Below are 24,098 nucleotides of genomic sequence, written 5' to 3' on the forward strand. Positions count from 1 at the left end.
CAGCACACATGTGGGAGGTTTAACTGCCTCCCACATATTTTGATATATATTATTTTCATTCAGTTGTATGTATTTTTAAATTTCCTTTGAGACTTCCTCTTTGACCCTTGGATCATTTTTCCCCTGTTGTCTGTTACTGATTTCTACTTTGAATCTATTGTGGTCAGACAACATACTCTATATGATTTCAATTCTTTTAAATATGTTGAGGCTTGTTTAATGGCCCAGGATGGGATCTACCTTGGTGAATGTTCCACTCATATTCTACTCTTGTTGGGTAGAGTGGTTTTTGTTTCTTTTGTTTTTTTGAGATGGAGTCTTGCTCTGTCGCCCAGGCTGGAGTGCAGTGGTGCAATCTCGGCTCACTGCAACCTCAGCCTCCCAGGTTCAAGCAATTCTTCTCCCTCAGCCTCCCAGGTTCAAGCAATTCTTCTCCCTCAGCCTCCCGAGTAGCTGCGACTACATGCGTGTGCCACCATGCCAGGCTAATTTTTGTGTGTGTGTGTGTGTATATATATATATATATTTAGCAGAGACAGGGTTTCACCGTGTTAGCCAGGATGATTTCAATCTCCAGACCTCGTGATCCACCTGCCTTGGCCTCCCAAAGTGCTGGGATTACAGGTGTGAGCCACTGCGCCCAGCTTGGTAGCGGGTTTTATAAATGCCAGTTAGATTCTGTAGGTTGGTTGTGTTACTCAGATCTTTTATATCCTTGCTGACTTTCTATCTAAAAGTTCTATCAGATGCTAACTAGGAATCTTGGGTCCATTCAGATCCTGGCCTCTAAAGCAGCCACATCAGACATACTTTGTTCTTTTGTCCACTGAATTTTTAATGACAAATAATGAGTCAGTATGCAGAACATACAAGAGTAGTCGCTGGCTGACTTTCAGAAGCCTAGGACTATCGTTGATTTGCTAATTTGCAGAAGATAGTTACTGGAGTAAGGCTGTTGTTGACTCGATGATTTTCAGAAACATGGCCACTGGAGTGAGGCTGTCACTGATTGGCTGATTTTCACGTCATATGTACTGATCAAAAGTGATTTCTAATTACTGGTGATTACTTATTCATGACTTGGGACTTTGTTCAAAGAATAGTCCTTTCCTTTCTTGAATGTAAAAATTAACTACTTTTAATTACCAATCCTCCTTTTGGTTTTCCTCAGAAAAATCTGCTAGAGACAACATAATGGATTATCTAAATATATATTTGTGGAGGTATAATTCTCAACTAGTGTTACCATTTTAAGTGACTGAGGTACCAATTAGTGTAGTAGAAAAGTAATTCTAAATGTGAAATTTTAATAATTTATTTTAAAATGTTATTATTATTGTTAGAGATGGGGTTTCACTATGATGCCCAAGCTGAAGTGTAGTAGCTATTTACAGTATGATCACAGTGCACTGCAGCCTTCAACTCATGGGCTCAAGCAATGCTCCCACCTCAGCCTCCCAAGTAGCTGGATCTACAGGGAATGCCACTGCACCTAGCTTACTCTCAGCTATCATAAGATCATTTCCAAAACCTTGGGTGAGGCTCAAGGAAGGGATTATAAACTGTCTTGTCTTCTGCAGCTTGTCTTCTAGCTAGTTTTAATCTCAAGGGTTTCAGACTGGTATAGTGCTCAACCCCTATTTAATGGCAATGTTAATTCTTCTATACTATTTGTAGGAAAAAAAATTAAGCTTCTGAAATTATTCTTGGTTTAGGGAATTCAGCAACAAGTTGGCTTGGCTTTTCAATAGTTTTACTTCTTCAGCTTGTTCCATTTCTTGAGATCTCAAGAGCTATTACTAAAAGTCTCGGATTTTTACTTCATCTCTACATACTTCTAAAATTTAGCCTGGAATGGTGGCCAACTTTGTAGAGACTTACAATGGCTTTTCTCTTTACAAGAACGCTATGTTACAATATCTAAATAGGATTGCATTCCAATGTTTAAAATCCAGTCTCCTCCTTTAATGCTTTCTTATGTTATCTTTCAAGCACCTACAGCCACCACTTTCCCATCCTCTGAAAGAAAATTTTGTCTGTTTACTTTCTATAATTTACATTAAGAAAAAATTGAAATAGTCAAAACAATACTCTACCCTGGAGAAATAACCCTGCTTCTTCTATCTCCTTTTGAGATCTACCAGTATACTGAAAAAATGTAATCTGTTTAAGAAGTATAGGGTACAGGATACCAATAAGAGTCAGCAGAAATGGCTAACATAGTAGCCTTTGGCTTTCCTGTCATTTTTGAGTAGGATATAACCTATCAGATCAATCTGAGGAAATTAATCTAGTTTTCAGTATCCACTTTGCACTCACACAGGACCCAAGTTCACGGTTTTAGATACACTGAAAATAACATATGCTGTATCCTATCTACCTATACAATTTCAAGTATCGGCCACTAAATTTTTAAATCTTCATGGGATAAGCACAATAGTAAAATATTTTCATAATTGAAAAATCATTAAAAACTTTAGATCACTATTGTGGTTTTAAATTATTTTCTAAGCCCTTTTTGGTACTTCTAACTAAGCTTGTAAATATGCTACCTAGAGATTCAGGTATACTTTTAGTGTTACTTAAACCTATGCAGCTAAAATAAACATCAAATAATTACTGAATGTTAAACTTAAAAATCAGGAAACTGGTAAGGATATAGAATCTGAAGTTTCAGTGGCAGTTAAACTTTCCAACCAAAATGAATAATTAAGCAAAATGAGGGGAACCTAGCCAAATACTGAAATATTGGAAGATGGGTGGTATGCAGAAGCCCTCTGCAAATTTCTGTGGGTATGAAAAAAGTACATCTCACAAAAAGATGAAAAATAGTGATTTTACTGTTTTGAAAAGCTTACAGAATAATTTCATTTGTACACTGCCATGAGAAAATCAGGTTATAAAATTTATCTCCAATCTTAGGCATATAATATGATATATCCATACATAAGCAAAAGCAAGTTCAGAGTTTCTTCATTATTTCCCCTTATAGTTTTAAATATATGGTAGACAGGACTTTTAAAGTAAGGGTAATAGAGCATTTTAATAACAAAAACTACCATTTTACAAATGGATAAATTAAGAGGGTAAACAACTTAACTAATGTTATATAGCAAAGAGTTTAAAAACAGAATCTTAGATTACTTGGCTTCAATTCTGTAGGTTATGCTTTCTCTTAATTACCTTCACCCTGAGAGATTATGCACACAGGTTGTAAAATGAACATATGTAACATCAACCTGGGAAATGATCCATAAAGTTGCTTCTAAACTGCAACCTCCCATGCAAAGAAAGCACTCATGCTAAGCTGCCAAGAGCACTGACGCATTTAACAGGCATTAAGCCTCTTAATAAGTTGGTGTTTTAGGACGTATTTGTACAATTCAGGCTCAGGAAAGGAACTAAAACAAAAAGTATAAGTAATCAGAACATCAAGTCTAATGTCAAATTGCAGCTGGTTACAGGGTGTCATGGAGACCTTCATAGACCCTTCATATTTAACTAGGTGAATAGTCTGTCTCGGTGTAAGACTAAATTTCATCTGTTGCTAAAAGACAAAATAAATATGATTATTTTCAAATACTATGTAATAGGTAATAAACTGATGCATCTAAGGTCAATTTAAATACAAATACAATGACTCCATATCCAAACTTTGCAGATAAATTCCCCATGTCTAAAAGAACACAGAATTACTTTCAATTTACACACATTTAAAGAAAGTTAAGCCCTATAGTATAAGATATATTTCTTTTCTTCTTTTCTTTTAGACAGTGTTTCACTCTGTTGCCTAGGATGAAGTACAGTAGCACAATCACAGCTCACTGCTTCCTCAACCTCCTGTGCTCAAGCGATTTTCCCACCTCAGCCACCTAAGTACCTGGGCATACAGGCACACACTATCACATCCAGCTAATTTTTTATTTTTTTGCAGAGATGAGGTCTCGCTACATTGCCTAGGCTGGTCTCAAACTCGTAGGCTCAAGTGATCCTCCTGCCTCGGCCTTCCACAGTACCAGGATTACAGGTGTGAGTCACCACACCCAGGCTTACTTGCTCTTTTCATCAGCTCTCTACCACCTTAAAAATTATCAACGCTCACATTCACTGAGAACTGGTCTGCTAAATGCCAGGTGGTAGCAGGAAAAGGCTACTGTTATTATACCCCTAACTTTTTACACACAAAGAAACATCACAGCTAGCAAGATCAAGAATGAAGATTTGAATACAGGTCTGTTTAATTTTAAATCTCTATGTCAAAACTCACTTTTAAAAAGGGAATTTAATAAAATCTCTATTGGCCTTGTGTTAATTTAACTGCTTTATCTTAATGCAAAGGATGCAATTTACTAAAAACAAATAGCTAAACAAATCATCTTTTCCTCAATTTTTGTAAAGCAATTCTAATGGTTCTAATTCCCTTACCTAGCAAGGACTGAAAGAGGCATCTTTAAAAGCACCTTCTATGGAAAAGGATTCAGAGAAAAGTTCCTATTCCCCCTTATCACAAATGGCACATTACAGGAAAGCAAAGAGCTGATAAATGTACAGAACTGGGTGTTATCTAAATTATATGAACAACAAATATCTAAACTTTGTTTATACTAAAACTTTGGCTTAATACAGCCATTCTCTAGAGCAGTGGTTTAATAGTCTATTTTTAAAAATAAAACTGAGTCACTATCTCAATATATTTATACCTAATAGGATACCTACATACACTACTATCAACCTGTACTTTAAAAATTTTTAGATAAAATATACGTAAGTAGGTGGTCTAATATGTTCTCTCACCCACTTGGTTATAGTATACTCTTCACTTTGGACATCATTGATCTAAAGATGTGAAATTTTTCCAGTTTCTACTTTTTCTAGTATTGCTTCCAGACCCAACTTTAGAGCAGCTTAAAGGACTTTTTTTCCTAATACTCAGAAGAGCTACCAGAATATCAAATTCAAGAGTCTAAAGGAGTTTACAGGCTAGATCTTAAAAAGCCTTATTTTCTTTAAATTTCCACTTAGATTTATCTTCTTAAGTTTCTTTTTTTCTTCATGACAGAACCTTTCTACTTAAACCTTTCTACTTTAATGCTAAAATAGATGCCATATAGATTGCAAGCAACATGTGTGAAAAAGAGAAATAACAGAACATTGCAAGTATAACCAAAGCTAATATTTATTAAATAATACCATGCACAAAGCAATACATTAAGCATTCAAAATGTACTATGTCATTTAGTTCTCAAAAAATCCAATAGAAGCTTGGAAGCAATTAGGTAACTTCTACAAAATTACATAGGCACAACAGGAAGAGTGAGTATTACAACTCAGGTTTGAACCGAGGTTCCAAGATGGCCAAAAAGGAACAGCTCCAGTCTACAGCTCCCAGCATGAGCGACACAGAAAACAGGTGATTTCTGCATTTCCAACAGAGGTACCGGGTTCATCTCACTGGGGCTTGTCGCACAGTGGGTGCAGCCCACGGAGCAGCATGGGGCATCGCCTCACCTGGGAAGTGCAAGGGGTTGGGGAATTCCCTTTCCTAGCCAAGGGAAGCCATGACAGATAGCACCTGGAAAATCGGGACCCTCCCACCCTAATACTGCGCTTTTCCAACGGTCTTAGCAAACGGAACACCAGGAGATTATATCCCGCACCTGGCTCGGAGGGTCCCACGCCCACGGAGCCTCACTCACTGCTAACACAGCAGTCTGAGATCAAGCCGCAAGGTGTCAGCAAGGCTGGGGGAGGGGCATCCGCCATTGCTGAAGCTTGAGTAGGTAAACAAAGCAGCCAGGAAGACTGAACTGGGTGGAGCCCACCAAAGCTCAAGGAGGCCTGCCTGCCTCTCAAGACTCCAGTACTGGGGGCAGGGCATAGTTGAACAAACGGCAGCAGAAAGTTCTGCAGACTTAAATGTCCCTGTCTGACAGCTGTGAGGAGAGTAGTGGTTCTCCCAGCATGTAGTTTGGGACCTGAGAATGGACAGACAGCCTCCTCAAGTGGGTCCTTGACACCTGAGTAGTCCAACTGGGAGACACCTCCCAGTAGGGGCCAACCGACACCTCGTACAGCCAGGTGCCCTTCTGAGATGAAGCTTCCAGAGGAAGGATCAGGCAGCAACATTTGCCATTCTGCAATATTTGCTGTTCTGCAGCTTCCACTGGTGATACCCAGGCAAACAGGGTCTGGAGTGGACCTCCAGCAAACTCCAACAGACCTGCAACAGATGGTCATGACTGTTAGAAGGAAAACTAACAAAAAGAAAGGACATCCACACCAAAACCCCATCTGTAAGTCACCATCATCAAAGACCAAAGGTAGATAAAACCACAAAGATGGGGAGAAACCAGAGCAGAAAAGCTAAAAATTCTAAAAATCAGAGGGCCTCTTCTCCTCCAAAGTATCGCAGCTCCTCGCCAGCAATGGAACAAAGCTTGATGGAGAATGACTTTGACAAGTTGAGAGAAGAAGACTTCAGATGATCAGTAATAACGAACTTATCCGAGCTAAAGGAGGATGTTTGAACCCATTGCAAAGAAGCTAAAAACCATGAAGAAAGATTAGACGAATGGCTAACTAGAATAAACAGCATAGACAAGACCTTAAATGACCTGATGGAGCTGAAAACCATGGCAAGAGAACTACACGATACATGCACAAGCTTCAGCAGCTGATTAAATCAAGTGGAAGAAAGGGTATCAGTGATTGAAGATCAAATGAATGAAACGAAGTGAGAAGTTTAGAGAAAAAAAGAGTAAAAAGAAATGAACAAAGCCTCCAAGAAATATGGGACTATGTGAAAAAAACAAATCTACACCTGACTGGTGTACCTGAAAGTGACGAGGAGAATGGAACCAAGTTGGAAAACACTCTGCAGGATATTACCCAGGAGAACTTCCCCAACCTAGCAAGGCAGGCAACATTCAAATTCAGGAAATACAGAGAACGCCACAAAGACACTCCTCGAGAAGAGCAACTCCAAGACACATAATTGTCAGATTCACCAAAGTTGAAATGAAGGAAAAAATGTTAAGGGCAGCCAGAGAGAAAGGTCGGGTTACCCACAAAGGGAAGCCTATCAGACTAACAGCGGATCTCTCGGCAGAAAGTCTACAAGCCAGAAGAGAGTGGGGGACAATATTCAACATTCTTAAAGAAAAGAATTTTCAACCCAGAATTTCATATCCAGCCAAACTAAGCTTCGTAAGTGAAGCAGAAATAAAATCCTTTACAGACAAGCAAGTGCTGAGAGATTTTTGTCACCACCAGGCCTGCCTTACAAGAGCTCCTGAAGGAAGCGCTAAACATGGAAAGGAACAACCAGTACCAGCCACTGCAAAATCATGCCAAACTGTAAAGACCATCGAGGCTAGGAAGAAACTGCATCAACTAACGAGCAAAATAACCAGCTAACATCATAATGACAGGATCAAATTCACACATAACAATATTAACTTTAAATGTAAATGGGCTAAATGTTTCAATTAAAAGACACAGACTGTCAAATTGGATGAAGAGTCAAGACCCATCAGTGTGCTGTATTCAGGAAACCCATCTCACAGGCAGGGAAACACATAGGCTCAAAATAAAGGGATGAAGGAAGATCTACCAAGCAAATGGAAAACAAAAAAAAAGCAGGGGTTGCAATCCTAGTCTCTGATAAAACAAACTTTAAACCAACAAAGATCAAAAGAGACAAAGAAGGCCATTACATAATGGTAAAGGGATCAATTCAACAAGAAGAACTAACTATCCTAAATATATATGCACCCAATACAGGAGCATCCAGATTCGTAAAGCAAGTCCTGAGTGACCTAAAAAGAGACTTAGACTCCCACACAATAATAATGGGAGACTTTAACACCCCACCGTCAACATTAGACAGATCAATGAGACAGAAAGTTAACAAGGATATCCAGGAATAGAACTCAGCTCTGCACCAACCAGATCTAATAGACACCTACAGAACTCTCCACCCCAAAACAATAGAATATACATTCTTCTCAGCACCACATCACCCTTATTCCATAATTGACCACATAGTTGGAAGCAAAGCACTCCTCAGCAAATGTTAAAGAACAGAAATTATAACAAACTGTCTCCCAGACCACAGTGCAATCAAACTAGAACTCAGGATTAAGAAACTCACTCAAAACCGCTCAACTACATGGAAACTGAACAACCTTGTCTTGAATGACTACCAGGTACATAACGAAATGAAGGCAGAAATAAAGATGTACTTTGAAACCAACGAGAACAAAGACACAACATACCAGAATCTCTGGGACACATTTAAAGCAATGTGTAGAGGGAAATTTATAGCACTAAATGCCCACAAGAGTAAGCAGGAAAGATCTAAAATTGACACCCTAACATCACAATTAAAAGAACTAGAGAAGCAAGAGCAAACCCATTCAAAAGCTAGCAGAAGGCAAGAAATAACTAAGATCAGAGCAGAAATGAAGGAGATAGAGACACAAAAAGCCCTTCAAAAAATCAATGAATCCAGGAGCTGGTTTTTTGAAAGGATCAACAAAATTGATAGACCACTAGCAAGACTAATAAAGAGGAAAAGAGAGAAGAATCAAATAGATGCAATAAAAAATGATAAAGGGGATATCACCACCAATCCCACAGAAATACAAACTACCATCAGAGAATACTATAAACACTTTTACGCAAATAAACTAGAAAATCTAGAAGAAATGGATAAATTCCTCGACACATACACCCTCCCAAGACTAAACCAGGAAGAAGTTGAATCCCTGAATAGTCCAATAAAAGGCTCTGAAATTGAGGCAATAATCAATAGCTTACCAACCAAAAAAAGTCCAGGTCCAGATGGATTCACAGCCGAATTCTACCAGAGGTACAAGGAGGAACTGGTACCATTCCTTCTGAAACTATTCCAATCAACAGAAAAAGAGGGAATCCTCCCTAACTCATTTTATGAGGCCAGCATCATCCTGATACCAAAGCCTGGCAGAGACACAACAAAAAAGAGAATTTTAGACCAATATCCCTGATGAACATCGATGCAGAGATCCTCAATAAAATACTGGCAAACCGAATCCAGCAGCACATCAAAAAGCTTATCCACCACGATCAAGTTGGCTTTATCCCTGGGATGCAAGGCTAGTTCAACATACGCAAATCAATAAACATAATCCATCATATAAACAGAACCAAAGACAAAAAACAGATGATTATCTCAATAGATGCAGAAAAGGCCTTTGACAAAATTCAACAGCCCTTCACGCTAAAAACTCTTTTTTTTTTTTGAGACGGAGTCTTGTGCTGTCACCCAGGCTGGAGTGCAGTGGCATGATCTCGGCTCACTACAAGCTCCACCTCCCGGGTTCATGCCATTCTCCTGCCTCAGCCTCCAAATTAGCAGGGACTACAGGCGCCCGCCACCCTGCCTGGCTAATTTTTTGTATTTTTAGTAGATACGGAGTTTCACTGTGTTAGCCAGGATGGTCTCGATCTCCTGACCTCGTGATATGCCTGCCTTGGCCTCCAAAAGTGCTGGGATTACAGGTGGTGAGCCACCGCACCCGGCCTAAAAACTCTTAATAAACTAGGTATTGATGGGACATATCTCAAAATAATAGGAGCTATTTATGACAAACCCACAGCCAATATCATACTGAATGGGCCAAAACCAGAAGCACTCCCTTTGAAAACTGGCACAAGACAGGGATGCCCTCTCTCACCACTCCTATTCAACATAGTGTTGGAAGTTCTGGCCAGGGCAGTCAGGCAGGAGAAAGAAATAAAGGGTATTCAATTAGGAAAACAGGAAGTCAAATTGTCCCTGTTTACAGATGACATGATTGTATATTTAGAAAACCCCATCATCTCAGCCCAAAATCTCCCTAAGCTGATAAGCAACTTCAGCAAAGTCTTAGAATACAAAATCAATGTGCAAAAATCACAAGCATTCCTCTACACCAATAACAGACAAACAGCCAAATCATGAGTGAACTCCCATACACAATTGCTACAAAGACAATAAAATACCTAGGAATCCAACTTACAAGGGATGTGAAGGACCTCTTCAAGGAGAACTACAAACCACTGCTCAATAAAATAAAAGAGGACACAAACAAATGGAAGAACATTCCATGCTCGTGGATAGGAATAATCAATATTTTGAAAATGTCCATATTGCCCAAGGTAATTTATAGATTCAATGCCATCCCCATCAAGCTACCAGTGACTTTCTTCACAGAATTGGAAAAAACTACTTTGAAGTTCATATGGAACCAAAAAAGAACCCACATTGCCAAGACAATCCTAAGCAAAAAGAACAAAGCTGGAGGCATCACGCTACCTGACTTCAAACTATACTACAAGACTACAGTAACCAAAACAGCATGGTACTGGTACCAAAACAGAGATATAGACCAATGGAACAGAACAGAACCCTCAGAAATAACACCACACATCTACAACCATCTGATCTCTGACAAACCTGACAAAAACAAGAAATGGGGAAAGGATTCCCTATTTAATAAATGGTGCTGGGAAAACTGGCTAGCCATATGTAGAAAGCTGAAACTGGATCCCTTCCTTATACCTTATACAAAAATTAATTCAACATGGATTAAAGACTTAAATGTTAGACCTAAAACCATAAAAACCCTAGGGGAAAACCTAAGCAATACCATTTAGGACACTGGCATGGGCAAGGACTTCATGACTAAAACACCAAAAACAATGGCAACAAAAGCCAAAATAGACAAATGGGATTTAATTAAACTAAAGAGCTTCTGCACAACAAAAGAAACTACCCTCAGAGTGAACAGGCAACCTACAGAATGGGAGAAAATTTTTACAATCTACCCATCTGACAAAGGGCTAATATCCAGAATCTACAAAGAACTTAAACAAATTTACAAGAAAAAATCAAACTACCCCATCAAAAAGTGGGCAAAGGATATGAACAGACACTTCTCAAAAGAAGACATTTATGCAGCCAAAAGACACATGAAAAAATGCTTATCATCACTGGCAATCAGAGAAATGCAAATCAAAACCACAGTGAGATACCATTTCATACCAGTTAGAATGGCGATCATTAAAAAGTCAGGAAACAACAGGTGCTGGAGAGGATGTGGAGAAATAGGAAAACTTTTATACTGTTGGTGGGACTATAAACTAGTTCAACCCTTGTGGAAGACAGTGTGGCGATTCCTCAATGATCTAGAACTAGAAATACCATTTGACCCAGCCATCCCATTACTGGGTATAAACCCGAAGGATTATAAATCATGCTGTTATAAAGACACATGCATACGTATGTTTATTGTGGCACTATTCACAATAGCACAGACTTGGAACCAACCCAAATGTCCATCAATGATAGACTGGATTAAGAAAATGTGGCACATATACACCATGGAATACTATGCAGCCATAAAAAGGGATGAGTTCATGTCCTTTGTAGGTACATGGATGAAGCTGGAAACCATCCTTCTGAGCAAACTATCACAAGGATAGAAAACCAAACACCGAATGTTCTCACTCATAGGTGGGAATTGAACAATGAGAACACTTGGGCACAGGGTGGGGAACATCACACACCAGGGCCTGTTGTGGGGTGTGGGGACAGGGAAGGGATAGCATTAGGAGATATACCTAATGTAAATGACAAGTTAATGGGTACAGCACACCCACGTGGCACATGTATACATATGTAACAAACCTGCATGTTGTGCACATGTACCCTAGAACTTAACGTATAATAAAGAAAATAATAAAAAAAGAAAAAAAAAAAATGAAAAAAATAAATAAAAAATAAAACCCGGTTTACCTGATGCTAAGTTCTTTACCACTAAGTTTAACCTCCAACTACGCCTATGTATGATTTATCTATGAAAATATAATAAAAATAACAAATATGTATTTACTATGGGCCAGTATTAGATAATTTATTCTTGAAAACTATACTGTAAATAGGAGCTCTTATTATTCTGAATGATAAATGAGGAAACTTAGGTTCAAATCACCCTGTAGTCTTTTGTGTGACCCCGGGCAACTTATTTAACTTTTTAATGAACGTAGGCAGTCTATCTCTAGTGCCTAGACTCTCAACACTACACTAATATGTTTTTCTGTAACAATTTTGGCCTCCTAAAAAATTTGAAGACAAATTTACCATAGCCTACTATCACACTACAAAATGAGGTTATAAACATGAACGATTACACATACATAAACATGTATACCTATGTGGTATTACGGGACTTACAGCTCCAGGTTACTTGGCATTTAAACAAAATTATCTCTAAGTTGTGCCATATGTCAGAGGTGAAATTCTATAATGGTTTTCATATATTTGACCATTTGTCTCCCAGGGAATTCAAAGTAGTTCTTTGAAAGATAACATAACAATTTTATAGTGCACAGTGAAATATCATTATAACCACCTTGTGGGTTAAAAAAAACTAAGTCATAGAAAAATTAAATGTCAGGATGCAGTTCAAAGAGTACATGGTAGCATTGAAAGAGTATACAAACGTCCCTAGATTAGTGGTATGTCTATAGGGTTATACTTCAAAGTTTAAGTTCAATTCAGTAGACATTTACAGGGCACAAACTATACAGGATACAGAGTAGACAATGTTGGGTTTGGAAACATGTAAAAGATTATTCTTACTTAGTTTATATTCTGGCAGAGAACAAAAAGATGTGTGAAGAACTATAAGGGAAGGGTTAAATACTAATAAAATTTAGAAGAGATTTACAAAGAAACCAAAAAAGAGAAAAATTACTCCTAGGTTGAAAAGCAGGAGAAAGCCTAAGAGGGGCTAGGCATTTGATCTGGACTTTGGAAATAGTTCAAATGTTCACAGCAAAGAGAAATGGAAGTACCAACATAAGCAAAGAAATGGTTTTCCCAAAGCAGGGTTCAGAGATTGTTGTACCACAGCACGTATGACGAGAGAAATGAGGTCTAAGATTGGAAAGGGAGGTTCAGGGCAGATTGTAGAGAGCATTACCAGGCAAGCTAAGGAGTTCTGAATTTGTTTCTAAAGAAAATAAGGAAATTACATAACAATGTAAGCTTCAAGGAGATTCATCTGGCAGCATTTTTAAAAGGTGGACTAAGGAAGAGAGTAACTAACTGGGTGAGCCCTTATTGAACAATACTCTTGCATAGGGTATGTGAAGCCACTTGACACTCATGGAAGATCTTCCTTAAAAGTTAGTTTCACTGGAAGATTTTAGAGTTGAAAAAAATTATAACTTTTTTGTGTTCTTTAAAAGATCTTGATACATGCATCAGAATCATACTTTTCCACAATGACCACAAACAATGCAGAATAATATGGAAAATTCACACGATGGCAGATCATTAGTGTTATGCTCTCAGGTAGCACCACTCCACACCTCTCTCCATAGTAACTAGCTTCCTCTTCTTTGCTGGCTGTTGACAGTTCCAAGGTGGATATGTCTGAGAAGTACTGTATATGGTTGTAATAATCTAAGTAGGAATGTCTAAAATACGGCAATTACATAAAAAAAGGGAAAGGGGGGATGAATGGGATAGATGTTAGGGGTAAAGCAAGGGTAGTCAGTTTTTCCTCATCCTTCTGCCAAGACTTGATAAGATGCCTATCGTATAAGCTCCCATAGAATACTACACACTGCTAGCTCAGCACTTATCACATTATATCATAACTTCCTGGTTTCCTGTTTATGTATAACTCTCCTCAACTCATAGCATCTCAAGGACTGTCTTGGTTATAATTGTATCCCACGTACTTAACACAGTTTCTGGCATGTAGAAAATATTCAGTACATATCTATTGACTAAATGATTCTAGCAGCAAATACATGAAATGACATCATAATTTTTCTATTTCTCATTAAGAGAAAGAAGTAATCTGCCCATTCTACTTAAGGATCCCATTCTTTGATCAAGGATTTAATTAGGTGAAAAGTGAGAATGTGCTCAGAGCCATGGTGACAAGTGCTGTCGGCAGAGTAGGAGATACCCCCAACCTTCAAAATTTCCAAAGAATGCTTAGCAGTAGCCTCTGGGTTGTCCTTCTGGTATCTCTAACCACGTCGGTGAACACTACTGAGTTGGGTAGCATGCATGTACTGATGTTGCGTACAAAGCAGCAGCATGTGCACGGAGATTGGGAGAGTAACTTTGTGTAAACTAATGGAGGGACACCAAAGGCAACCCCTGCTGTGCTGATGATAATGGCTCTGGATTCAGTGGGCCATAAGAGTTAATGTTGTTTTAACTGAATGTGAATATAAATCTCACATTTACATGTTTATGTTTAAAGTATTTAGTCTAGAGGTACTGGTTTCAAAGTAACATTTCTTAATGAATAGTAAACCACTTATAAACCTAATATATCAGTATCTCCATATAAGATTTTAATTTTCAAAATTCCTCCTTAGGGTCACATTAGTTATATAAAACAGTTTTACTTTCAATAAAATCTTTATCAAAACATAAAAATACAGTTCAAAAACTGTATCTTAATGGGGTCATAAATACTTAAAACAGAATTTTTAAATTAAACAGGAATTTTTACAATCTAATTACATAATGTACAATTTAATTAAAGTTATAAATAAGATTTAGAGAAAATGTGACTTTACAAGTTAAATTTAATCATGATAGAGTTTGAAAATGAGGCACCTGTTAAGAAATAATCTTGCTTCTTCTCTTCCTTCCCTACTTATTTCCTTTCTTGAATCATTAAAAACAACATAAAAACAAAAAACTTATCAAGCAGCTACTTTCTGCCTGTGAGGCATAAAAGGGAGACCGGATCCAATCTTCCTAAAGCTCAGAGCTACCCTAGGTGCTATGGTTTGAATATGGTTTGTTTGTCCCCACCCAAATCTCAGGTTGAAATTTAATCTCCAGTGTGGTGGTAGTGGGAGGTGGGGCCTAGTGGGAAGTGGATCCCTATCGAACGGCTTTGTGCCCTCCTTATGGTAGTGAGCTTCCCCTCTGGAGAGACTGATTTTGTTCTCACAGGAATGGATTCGTTCCCCCTGAGAGCAGGTTGCTATAAAGGCAAGATGCCTCTTGGATTTGGTCCTTCTTCATACATGCTCACTTTCCCTTTGACATTCTCCACCATGTTTTGATGCAGTACAAAAGCCCTCATTAGAGGCCAATCCAATGCTGGTGCCAGGCTGCTTGTACAGCCTGTAGAACTCTGAGCTAAATAAATCTCTTTTCTTTATAAACTACCAAGCCCCAGGCATTCCTTTATAGCAACACAAATGGACTAAGACACTAAGTAATGTTGTTAATGATGGTAGAGCAAATAACCAAAGTTAAAAGTAATCTGTAAAAATAAACAAAGGCTATGTATTAGTGGTCCATTAAGTCCTACTAACCTTTATCAAGAACACAGTTTTTAGAAGTTTACCACCTCAGATACTTAAAGTGGGCTTCTGGAACTATTTCTTTCCCAGCATGCAGTAATTAAAATGAGAGAAAATGTTTTCTTTGTATGTCATTGTAAAAACTCAGCATATAGTACTTTAAAAAGTAAAAAGTGATTGTACACTTCATGGTAGAATATTACAAATTATATCCAGAAGTAGTACTCAGCAATAGAAAAATGTTAAATACAGAACATCCTTATGATAAAAAATTATGCAATCATTATGTTATAGAAAATATTTGGAGGCATGGGAAAATGTTCACAAGGATGTGTTAAATGAAATTAAAATATAGGTTACAAGCAGAATATAGCATATACAAAATATACATGATTGATTAGGGGAATGGTAACCCTACTTCCTCAAGAATCAAAAGCCTTTACTGTGAAGTAGGGAAAATAAACAGAGGTTTCTGTTTCCTGTGTGAAACCTGTAGTTGTTCAACTCTGGTTGTGTATATTTTCATTCTGAACAATCAACATTTTATTTTGAAAGTGTTCATTATAGGCAGGAGAATGAAACCTGTCCATTTCTTCTACCCACAGCTCCTCCTAGAAATGAGAAAATAAACCCAATGCTTGTATACCTTCTCCAATATCTGAATTGTCATTATCCAAATAAATTTTATTAGCCATTTCCTAATAAAAATAGAGTTGCCAACTTTCCTCCTTTTAATTCTCCTTTTCCCATTTTTAGTTGCCAGTGTTCTGTAAATGGAAACCTTTTCTTAAAATAGAGGCCAGTAAAATGCTGTTTGCCTTCCTGCTCAATACCAAAGCTTAATGTCCAATGGCACATTAATAACAGACTATTAAAACTGCTTGGTCTACACACAGATACACTGTAACACTCCAAGCCTCCATTGAGAAATAGAGTCCAGGGCTGGGCACGGTGGCTCACACCTGTAATCGCAGCACTTTGGGAGGTCGAGGCGGGTGGATCACCTGAGGTCAGGAGTTGGAGATCAGACTGAACAACATGGAGAAACCTCATCTCTACTAAAAATACAAAATTAGCCAGGTGTGGTGGCATGCATCTGTAATCCCAGCTACTCGGGAGGCTGAGGCAGGAGAATCACTTGAATGTGGGAGGCAGAAGTTGCAGTGGGCCGAGATAGCGCTACTGCAATCCAGCCTGGGCAACAAGAGTGAAACTCTGTCTCAAAAAATAAAAATTACAAAAAGAGAAATATGGAGTCCAGAAAATGGCAGAATCAGATTAAGAAAATTCCATAAAGGAAGAAAAAATCTAAACTTTCTTTCAGGAACAGGAGGAGCAAGAATTGGATGATGGTGTATAGCATTTATTAAGCACCTCTTCTGAGATTACCTGTAGAGGATGGGAAAATACAGACCAGACTTGATATTCCCAACACTTTTTACCAATATCCACAAGTGGGAAAGTGGGGTGTTCCTTAGGAAAATAGGTTCTTAGTAGCAGTAGGATAAGGGTTACAGGCTTCACTGATTTCTCCAGTAAAACTTTTGTACCCTGAGAGAAAGGCATGTTCCTTTATACCCAGCATAGGTTAAAGAAGGGTAATCATTAGTACTGATATAGCTCTATGTTTCTCAAATTCTGTTAAGCTACTTTGCATTTGGTTCAACCTCATAATATGAACTGTCATAGCAACTCATTCAACTGCCACCCACATATAAGTTTATAGTCTATTTTTAATTGAAACTTCATCTAAGTCAGAAAAATTAGCAAAACCCAAAAGCTCAACTAAAAAGAGGTTTATGAAATTATCTTTATAGTTTGGTGTGGGAGAGAAAAAAGGCAACCAACTACTTCAAAGAAACCAATAAATGAGATTGTTGGCCTTTTAAGTCAAATAACCAACTTCAGATGTAGCAATAAAAATTGTCAGTATCTACTTATGCTCTACAAATTCAAAATTTCCTTGGTTTTACAAGAACTTTCACCCTATTTTTTCCCCAAAGAAAATTGTTTTAAAATGTAAAATAAACATCCAATATCTAAATGTGTCCTTTTCTCTATTAAAAGGAAAAAAGTAATTATTTAAAAGGTCTAAGGTAAAAACGTATTTGTCATTAATGCCGGTACTCTACCTTCTGCTGAAAAGAATTAACAATATTTCCCTTCCTAATGTTAGAAAATTTCCTTGAAATGACTAAGAAAAATTTTTATTTTAACATGATACACAAAAGATGATTTCCAAAAGATATTTTCCAAAGATGGGTTTTCCCTTCTAATCAGTGACTTAGGCTATTATCTAAAAGCAGTTATCAGCTTGATCTAAAAATTTTTATGTATTTGTTAAAGCTATTATTGCTTGTTTTCATAAAAATCAATTTCTTTAAAGGAAAAAAAGCATAATTCTTCCCACATAAAATAAGAATGCTTATTTTTCTTTTTACTTAATTTATCATTCTCAGTTATCCTAGAAATGTGTCAAAATTTCATAGAAAGCACATTTCTCTCCTCTCTCTCCCTCTCTCAATCTCGCAACCCTCCCTTCTTCTATCTTTCCCTTTTTCCATCTTTTTTTCACACACACAAACAAACATACACAGTTGCAGAAAGTTAAAATTGCTTTTACTTTGGAGTATTTCACTTTCAAACTGTCCTTTGGAAAAAAAGTGACATATACACTTAAAAAAAGCCATACATTAAATTTCCAGAGGTTTTTTTTTTCCCCTGACACTGGAATTATTCATTTTGAATGAATGTTCCAAGTGCACACCTTATCAATAATTAAAATACCAATCAAAAGATATTTGCAAAGAGGAAAAAAATGTTATGGTAAAAACCTGAGGTGAGATAAGGACAAGATTTCCTACAGAAAACACAAATATACATTAATTCAGCAATGATGAATTCCAATAACATTATGCTATCACATTCATTTCACAAATCTTCACCAAGTGCCTACTAATGTGCAGGCACTGTCCTGTAACAGAATAAAACTGAAGAAAAAAATTTTCAAGGTCAAACCTTTTTTGTTCTTATAAAATTATACATATTTAACTTAATTTTTAAATATGCTCAATTTTTCTATAAAACTCATGAGACATTTTGAGTTTTCTATTTTAATGAAAAACTAAGAAGCAATTCTGAAAGCTGATAGCCTGTTGTCAGTGCATTTTTCATAACTACAATTAATATATTTTCCTTTGGAATTATTAATCTTTTAGGAACTGAATGTTTTATAAAACTAATTATTTCCCCTAAACTATGAAAGCATGACTTCCAGGAAGGAAAAAGGTTGAAGAAATTGGGAAATGAAGGGATGTGAATCTGTAAATATAGAGGATCTAAGATGTCTCCACTGAACTGAACACTTCAGTTCTTTCAAAAGTATTCCGAACACCTAGCAGGCAAAAAGTGCAGCTTCTAGGATCCTCTCTTAATAGTAACTACCCAGGCTGAAAATAGACTTCCCCTGGCAAATCACTCACTGACTAATTGGGCGTCTTTGCTTGCTGGCTATAAAGTAGTTCTTGCAGTTTAAGCCACCAGCAATCACTGCTGATTGAGTATCTGTAATATGCAGAGCATGCAGTTCTCAGAGATCCTCACAGTCTAGACCTGCAGAGTTTCAGGCCTCCTAGACCATCATGAAATTCTGAGATACAAAGAGATTTTCATTAAAAAAAATAAATAGAGATAAATTCTTTATTTTTTATTTCCCACAGTTCAATTTTGACTTGTGACATTTCAAAAGAGAAAATTTTACAGCTATACCTAAAAGATGCATGCAAACTGTCTTAACTGCAACAGATCAAGAAAACAAAACAATACTTAACCTTATGGTGTCAAGTTGAACAGTGGCATTCAAAAACTTTTATTTTTTCCTGAGAACAAGGAGATATAAACCATTCCACTTTCATCTTTTGACCATGATGTGAGCATAACCTCAATGAATCAAACCACACTGTATACACTAATCGTTAGTCACCTTCTGGGTTACCATTCAACTGTCATCAGATCAACTATTACAATATCACAGTGCTATGTTCAAGTAACCCTTATTTTCCCTAATAATTGCTCCAAAGTACAATGTACAAGATTAGTGATACTGGCATACTATTCTAATTATTCTTTTTTTTTTTTTTTTTTTGGAGACAGAGTTTTGCTCTGTCATCCAGGCTGGAGTGCAGTGGCATGAACTTGGCTCACTGCAACCTCTGCTTCCCAGGGTCAAGCAATTCTCCTGCCTCAGCCTCCCGAGTAGCTGGGATTATAGGTGCATGACACCATGCCCGGCTAATTTTTGTATTTAGTAGAGACAGGGTTTCACCATGTTGGCCAGGCCAGTCTCGAACTCCTAACCTCCAGTGATCCGCCCACCTCAGCCTCCCAAAGAGCTGGGATTACAGGCGTGAGTCACCTTGCCTGGCCTGCTCTAGTTATTCTATTTTATTATTAGTTATTGTTTTCAATCTCCCATGCAAACATTATAAATTAAACCATCATAGGTACATATGTATAGGAAAAAACACAATATTTACAGGATTTAGTACTAATCGAGTTTTAGACATCCACTGGGGGTCGTGGAATGTAATCCCCATGAATAACGGCAGGGGGATTACTGCAGTTTTTTTGTTTTGTTTTGTTTTTAAACTATTCAGCTGTAAAAGCAAACTGCAGACGATCATATTTAATATACACCATTGATATAAAGTTTAAAAACAGTCAACTTGCTAAATATTGTTTAGGGACACACACACACACACACACAGAGTTGACTTCTGAACAATGCAGGAGTTGGGGCACTGGCCCTATGCACAGTCAAAAATCCATGTATAACTTTTGACTCCCCAAAAACTCAACTACTAGTAGCCTACTGCTAGCCAGAAGCCTTGGGGATAACATAAACAGTTGATTAACACATATTTTGTGGGCTGGGCGCGGTAGCTCATGCCTGTAATCCCAGCACTTTGGGAGGCCGAGGAGAGTGGATCACCTGAGGTCAGGAGTTTGAGACCAGCCTGGCCACCATAATGAAACCTCATCTCTAATAAAAATACAAAAAATTTGCTGGGTGTGGTGGCGGGCACCTGTAATCCCAGCTACTTGGGAGGCTGAGGCAGGAGAATCGCTTGAACTCAGGAGGCGGAGGTTGCAGTGAGCTGAGATCATACCATTGCACTCCAGCCTAGGCAACAAGAGCGAAACTCCATCTCAAAAAACAAAAACAAAAACACATATTTCGTATGTTATATGTATTATATACTACATTGTCACACAAAGTAAGCTAGAGAAAAGAAACTAAGAAAATCATAAGGAAGAGAAAATATATTTACTATTTATTAAATAGAAGTGGATCATCATGAAAGTCTTCATCGTCATCGTCTTCACACTGAGTAGGCTGAGGAGGAGGAGGAAGAGGAGGGATTGTTCTTGTTGTCTCAGGGGTGGCAGAGGTAAAAGAAAATCTGCATGTAAGCAGACCTGCGCAGTGCAAGCCCATGTTGTTCAAGAGTCAACTGTATGTAGTATAAAGACGTATGCAGAAATGACAAGTATGAACTTTAAAACAGTGGTTACCTTCAGACAAAGACGAAGAGCGATGGTACCAGAGGGAAGCGCACGGAAGGATTCTATTATATTTGTTTGTTTGTTTATTTATTTATTTTTGAGACGGAGTCTCACTCTGTCACCCAGGCTGGAGTGCAGTGGCGCAATCTTGGCTCACTGCAACCTCTGCCTCCCAGGTTCAAGCGATTCTCCTGCCTCAGTCTCCCGACTAGGTGGGATTACAAGAGTGCCCCACCACGCCTGGCTAATTTTTTGTATTTTTAGTAGAGACAGGGTTTCACTGTGTTAGCGAGGATGGCCTTGATCTCCCGACCTCGTGATCCACCCACCTCGGCCTCCCAAAATGCTGGGATTACAGGCGTAAGCCACTGTGCCCGGCTATAGTGTTTATTTCTCAAGCTTAGTTGTGGATATATGGATATTTATCATGTTATATTCTATAGTTTTGTATCAGTTTTTAGAAATACAACAAAACTTGTTATAAGTGTTATTAGTGGCAACTTGTTTTTCTTACTCCCCATTTTTTTTTATATATCTGTGATTAACTCCTCTTTGCTGCTTTGTAGTATTCCGTTATATGTAATACACTATCTGGATGAGATATTTCTATTAATAGAGTCATGTAGTTACATAACCCATTCATGGCTGGATAATATAGTATTGTCTTTCCATTCCATTTCTCAGTTTCCTCCACAGTTCATACCTATCTTGTTTTTTGTTTGCTGTTTTCTATGTACTCAAAACAGTCCCCCAGTTTTATGAATCTTCCCTGAATGTGTTTAAATACTCTCAATATTTATCAATTTCATCTTCTTGAAAAACATCTGGCTGAGCGCAGTGGCTCATGCCTGTAATCCCAGCACTTTGGAAGGCCGAGGCGGGTGGATCATGAGGTCAGGAGTTCAAGACCAGCCTGGCCAACATGGTGAAACCCTGTCTCTACTAAAAATACAAAAATTACCCAGATGTGGTGGTGCGCACCTGTAGTCCCAGATACTGAGGAGGCTGAGGCAGGAGACTTGCTCGAACCTGGGAGGCAAAGACTGCGGTGAGCTGAGATTGCGCCACTGCACTCCAGCCTGGGCGACAGAGCAAGACTCTGTCCCCCCAAAAAAAAAAAAAAAATCTCCTGTGATCCTTCTGACTTCTGATCTAAACTGCTTTCTCAATAGGCCCTCTAATCAGCTGTCGAGTTGGAATTTTCCTTTCCCTCTTCCCAAGAGTTCCTTTCACCTCTCTCACTCATACTAGATTTTCTAATTCCTATATCTTATGTCTTCCTTTCTACTTGTTTTCTTATTTTTGGCAGTGAACATACTACAGTAGCTTCTTGAGAAAAGCTGAATGGAGATGTTCATAATTGGTAATTTTGCTAGGTATAAAATTCTAGGTTGGAAATAATTTTTTCTCGGATATTGAAGATGATGTTCCATTGTCTCCTTTCTTCCAGTATTTCTATTGAACAGCAAAACCTATATTTTTCTCATTTGGAAGTTTGTAAGATCTTTTATTTATTCTTAGGGTTCCACAATTACTCAATAATATGTTTTGGTATATCTTCTCCCCCCACCCCCGAGACAGTATCTCACCATATTTCCTGGACTGTAGTGCAGTGGCTAATCAGAGGTGTGATTAAAGCACACTACAGCCTCAAATTCCTAGCTTAAAGCAATTCTTCCACCTTGGCCCCCCAAGTAGCTTGAACTAAAGATGCAACCAGCTGCCCCTGGCTGGTGTCTAAGCCACACAGTTATTTTTATTGAATTTTATCCAATATGCTGGATAACTAGTGTGCCCTTTCATTTTGAATACTTGTCTTCAATACCAGAAAACATCCTTGATGTATTTCTTTTTTTCTGCCCTATATTTTTCCTATTTTTATCTAATTCTGAAATTCTTATTGCTGAAGTGTTGTGCATCTTAGACTGCTTCTCTGATTTTTTCCTCCTCTATTATTTCAATTGTGTTTATAATACACAATAAGCAAAACTTAAGTATATAGCACAAATAATTTTTCCATGTGTATACACTTGGTGAACTACAATTTATCTTCCTGTATTCTACCATCTCTGATAGGTATATGAATCAACCCATCTTCCTGTGTTATAACCAACCTGTATTATAGCCATCTTTAATAGGTAGCCACTATTATGACCATGAACATAGTGTTATCTATTCTTAAACTTCACATAAATGAAAGCGTCTACTATATACTCCCTTGTGAATGGTTTCTTTCACTCAATAACTGTGTATTCAGATTCACCCATGGGGTTATGTGTAGCAACTCTGTTCTTTTTACTGCTATGAGTTCTCTAATTTTATTGTCTATCCTATTTCCTATCTCTCTGTACTGTTTTCTAGAGATATGCTCAACTTCATTTTCTAACCCTTTATTAGATTCAATTAAAATTTTTTTCTGGTTAAAAAAAAATTCCACAAGCTGATTTTAATACCCGGCATGTTCCTTACAAAAACACATGTATGTATGTATGTATGTATGTATGTATGTATGTATGTATGTATAAAAATCTTGGTTTTGATTGTCATACTTGCTTCCTCCACTAAGAAGAACCAAAATAGTGAGTGAATAACCATACTTCAAATAGATCATCCAAGACAGAACACTGGCATTTAACAGAAAGTGACAGGAAATACCTAAAGCAAGGAGAAAGGAAGGGAGGCAGACTGCTTGGCTGGGATCAGCAGGGAGCTGAGAGCTACTTCCCAATGTGGGGAAAAAGTAATTGAGAGATCCTCAGTAGATCACATTCCCACCATGGACTCCTGCAATCCTAGCTTTGGGAGAACCCCTCAGTCCTTACAGGCTCTGAAACTAAAAGAGGGTAACACCATGAGATTGTGCAACAGCACTGCTCCAAGGAGGGGAAAGAGCTCATGCTGGGTCCTACACACTCCCTGAGACCTAAACAGCTACAGCAAGGTACCATTTTTGAGCGCTGTCTACAACAGATTATGTACTGTCCTGGAACCCAACAGTGCCAGGGCTGAAGCTCAAGAGAAGCATGGCAGCTGCCTATGCGGCTTAGACATGAGCAAACATGGGCTACTGCACAGAAGACTGAGGCACAAGCACCACTGGGACTGAGGTGCAAGTAGTACACCCAGTGACAAGGCAGTTGTGCTGCTGCCTTGCCACT

The 24,098-nt window shown here is 38.0% G+C and overlaps 1 protein-coding gene across 12 annotated transcripts in view; it reads right to left on the minus strand.

Annotated features, from left to right (window-relative positions):
- RABGAP1L (RAB GTPase activating protein 1 like) overlaps positions 1-24,098 on the minus strand; it is an 815,258-nt gene that overhangs the window by 437,036 nt on the left and 354,124 nt on the right. For 2 of the 12 annotated variants that reach the window (XM_063710709.1, XM_063710710.1), the window contains one exon: positions 5,159-6,220. The exons of the other annotated variants lie outside the window; for them this stretch is intronic. In XM_063710709.1, coding sequence (XP_063566779.1) covers positions 6,113-6,220 — 108 coding nt within the window. In that variant the 3' untranslated portion in view covers positions 5,159-6,112. Of the gene's footprint in view, positions 1-5,158; positions 6,221-24,098 lie in introns of those variants that run through there. 12 annotated transcript variants of the gene reach the window in all.

The sequence above is a fragment of the Gorilla gorilla genome, chromosome 1 (genome assembly GCF_029281585.2).
Source record: "Gorilla gorilla gorilla isolate KB3781 chromosome 1, NHGRI_mGorGor1-v2.1_pri, whole genome shotgun sequence".
In the NCBI taxonomy this organism is placed as follows: Eukaryota; Metazoa; Chordata; class Mammalia; order Primates; family Hominidae; genus Gorilla; species Gorilla gorilla.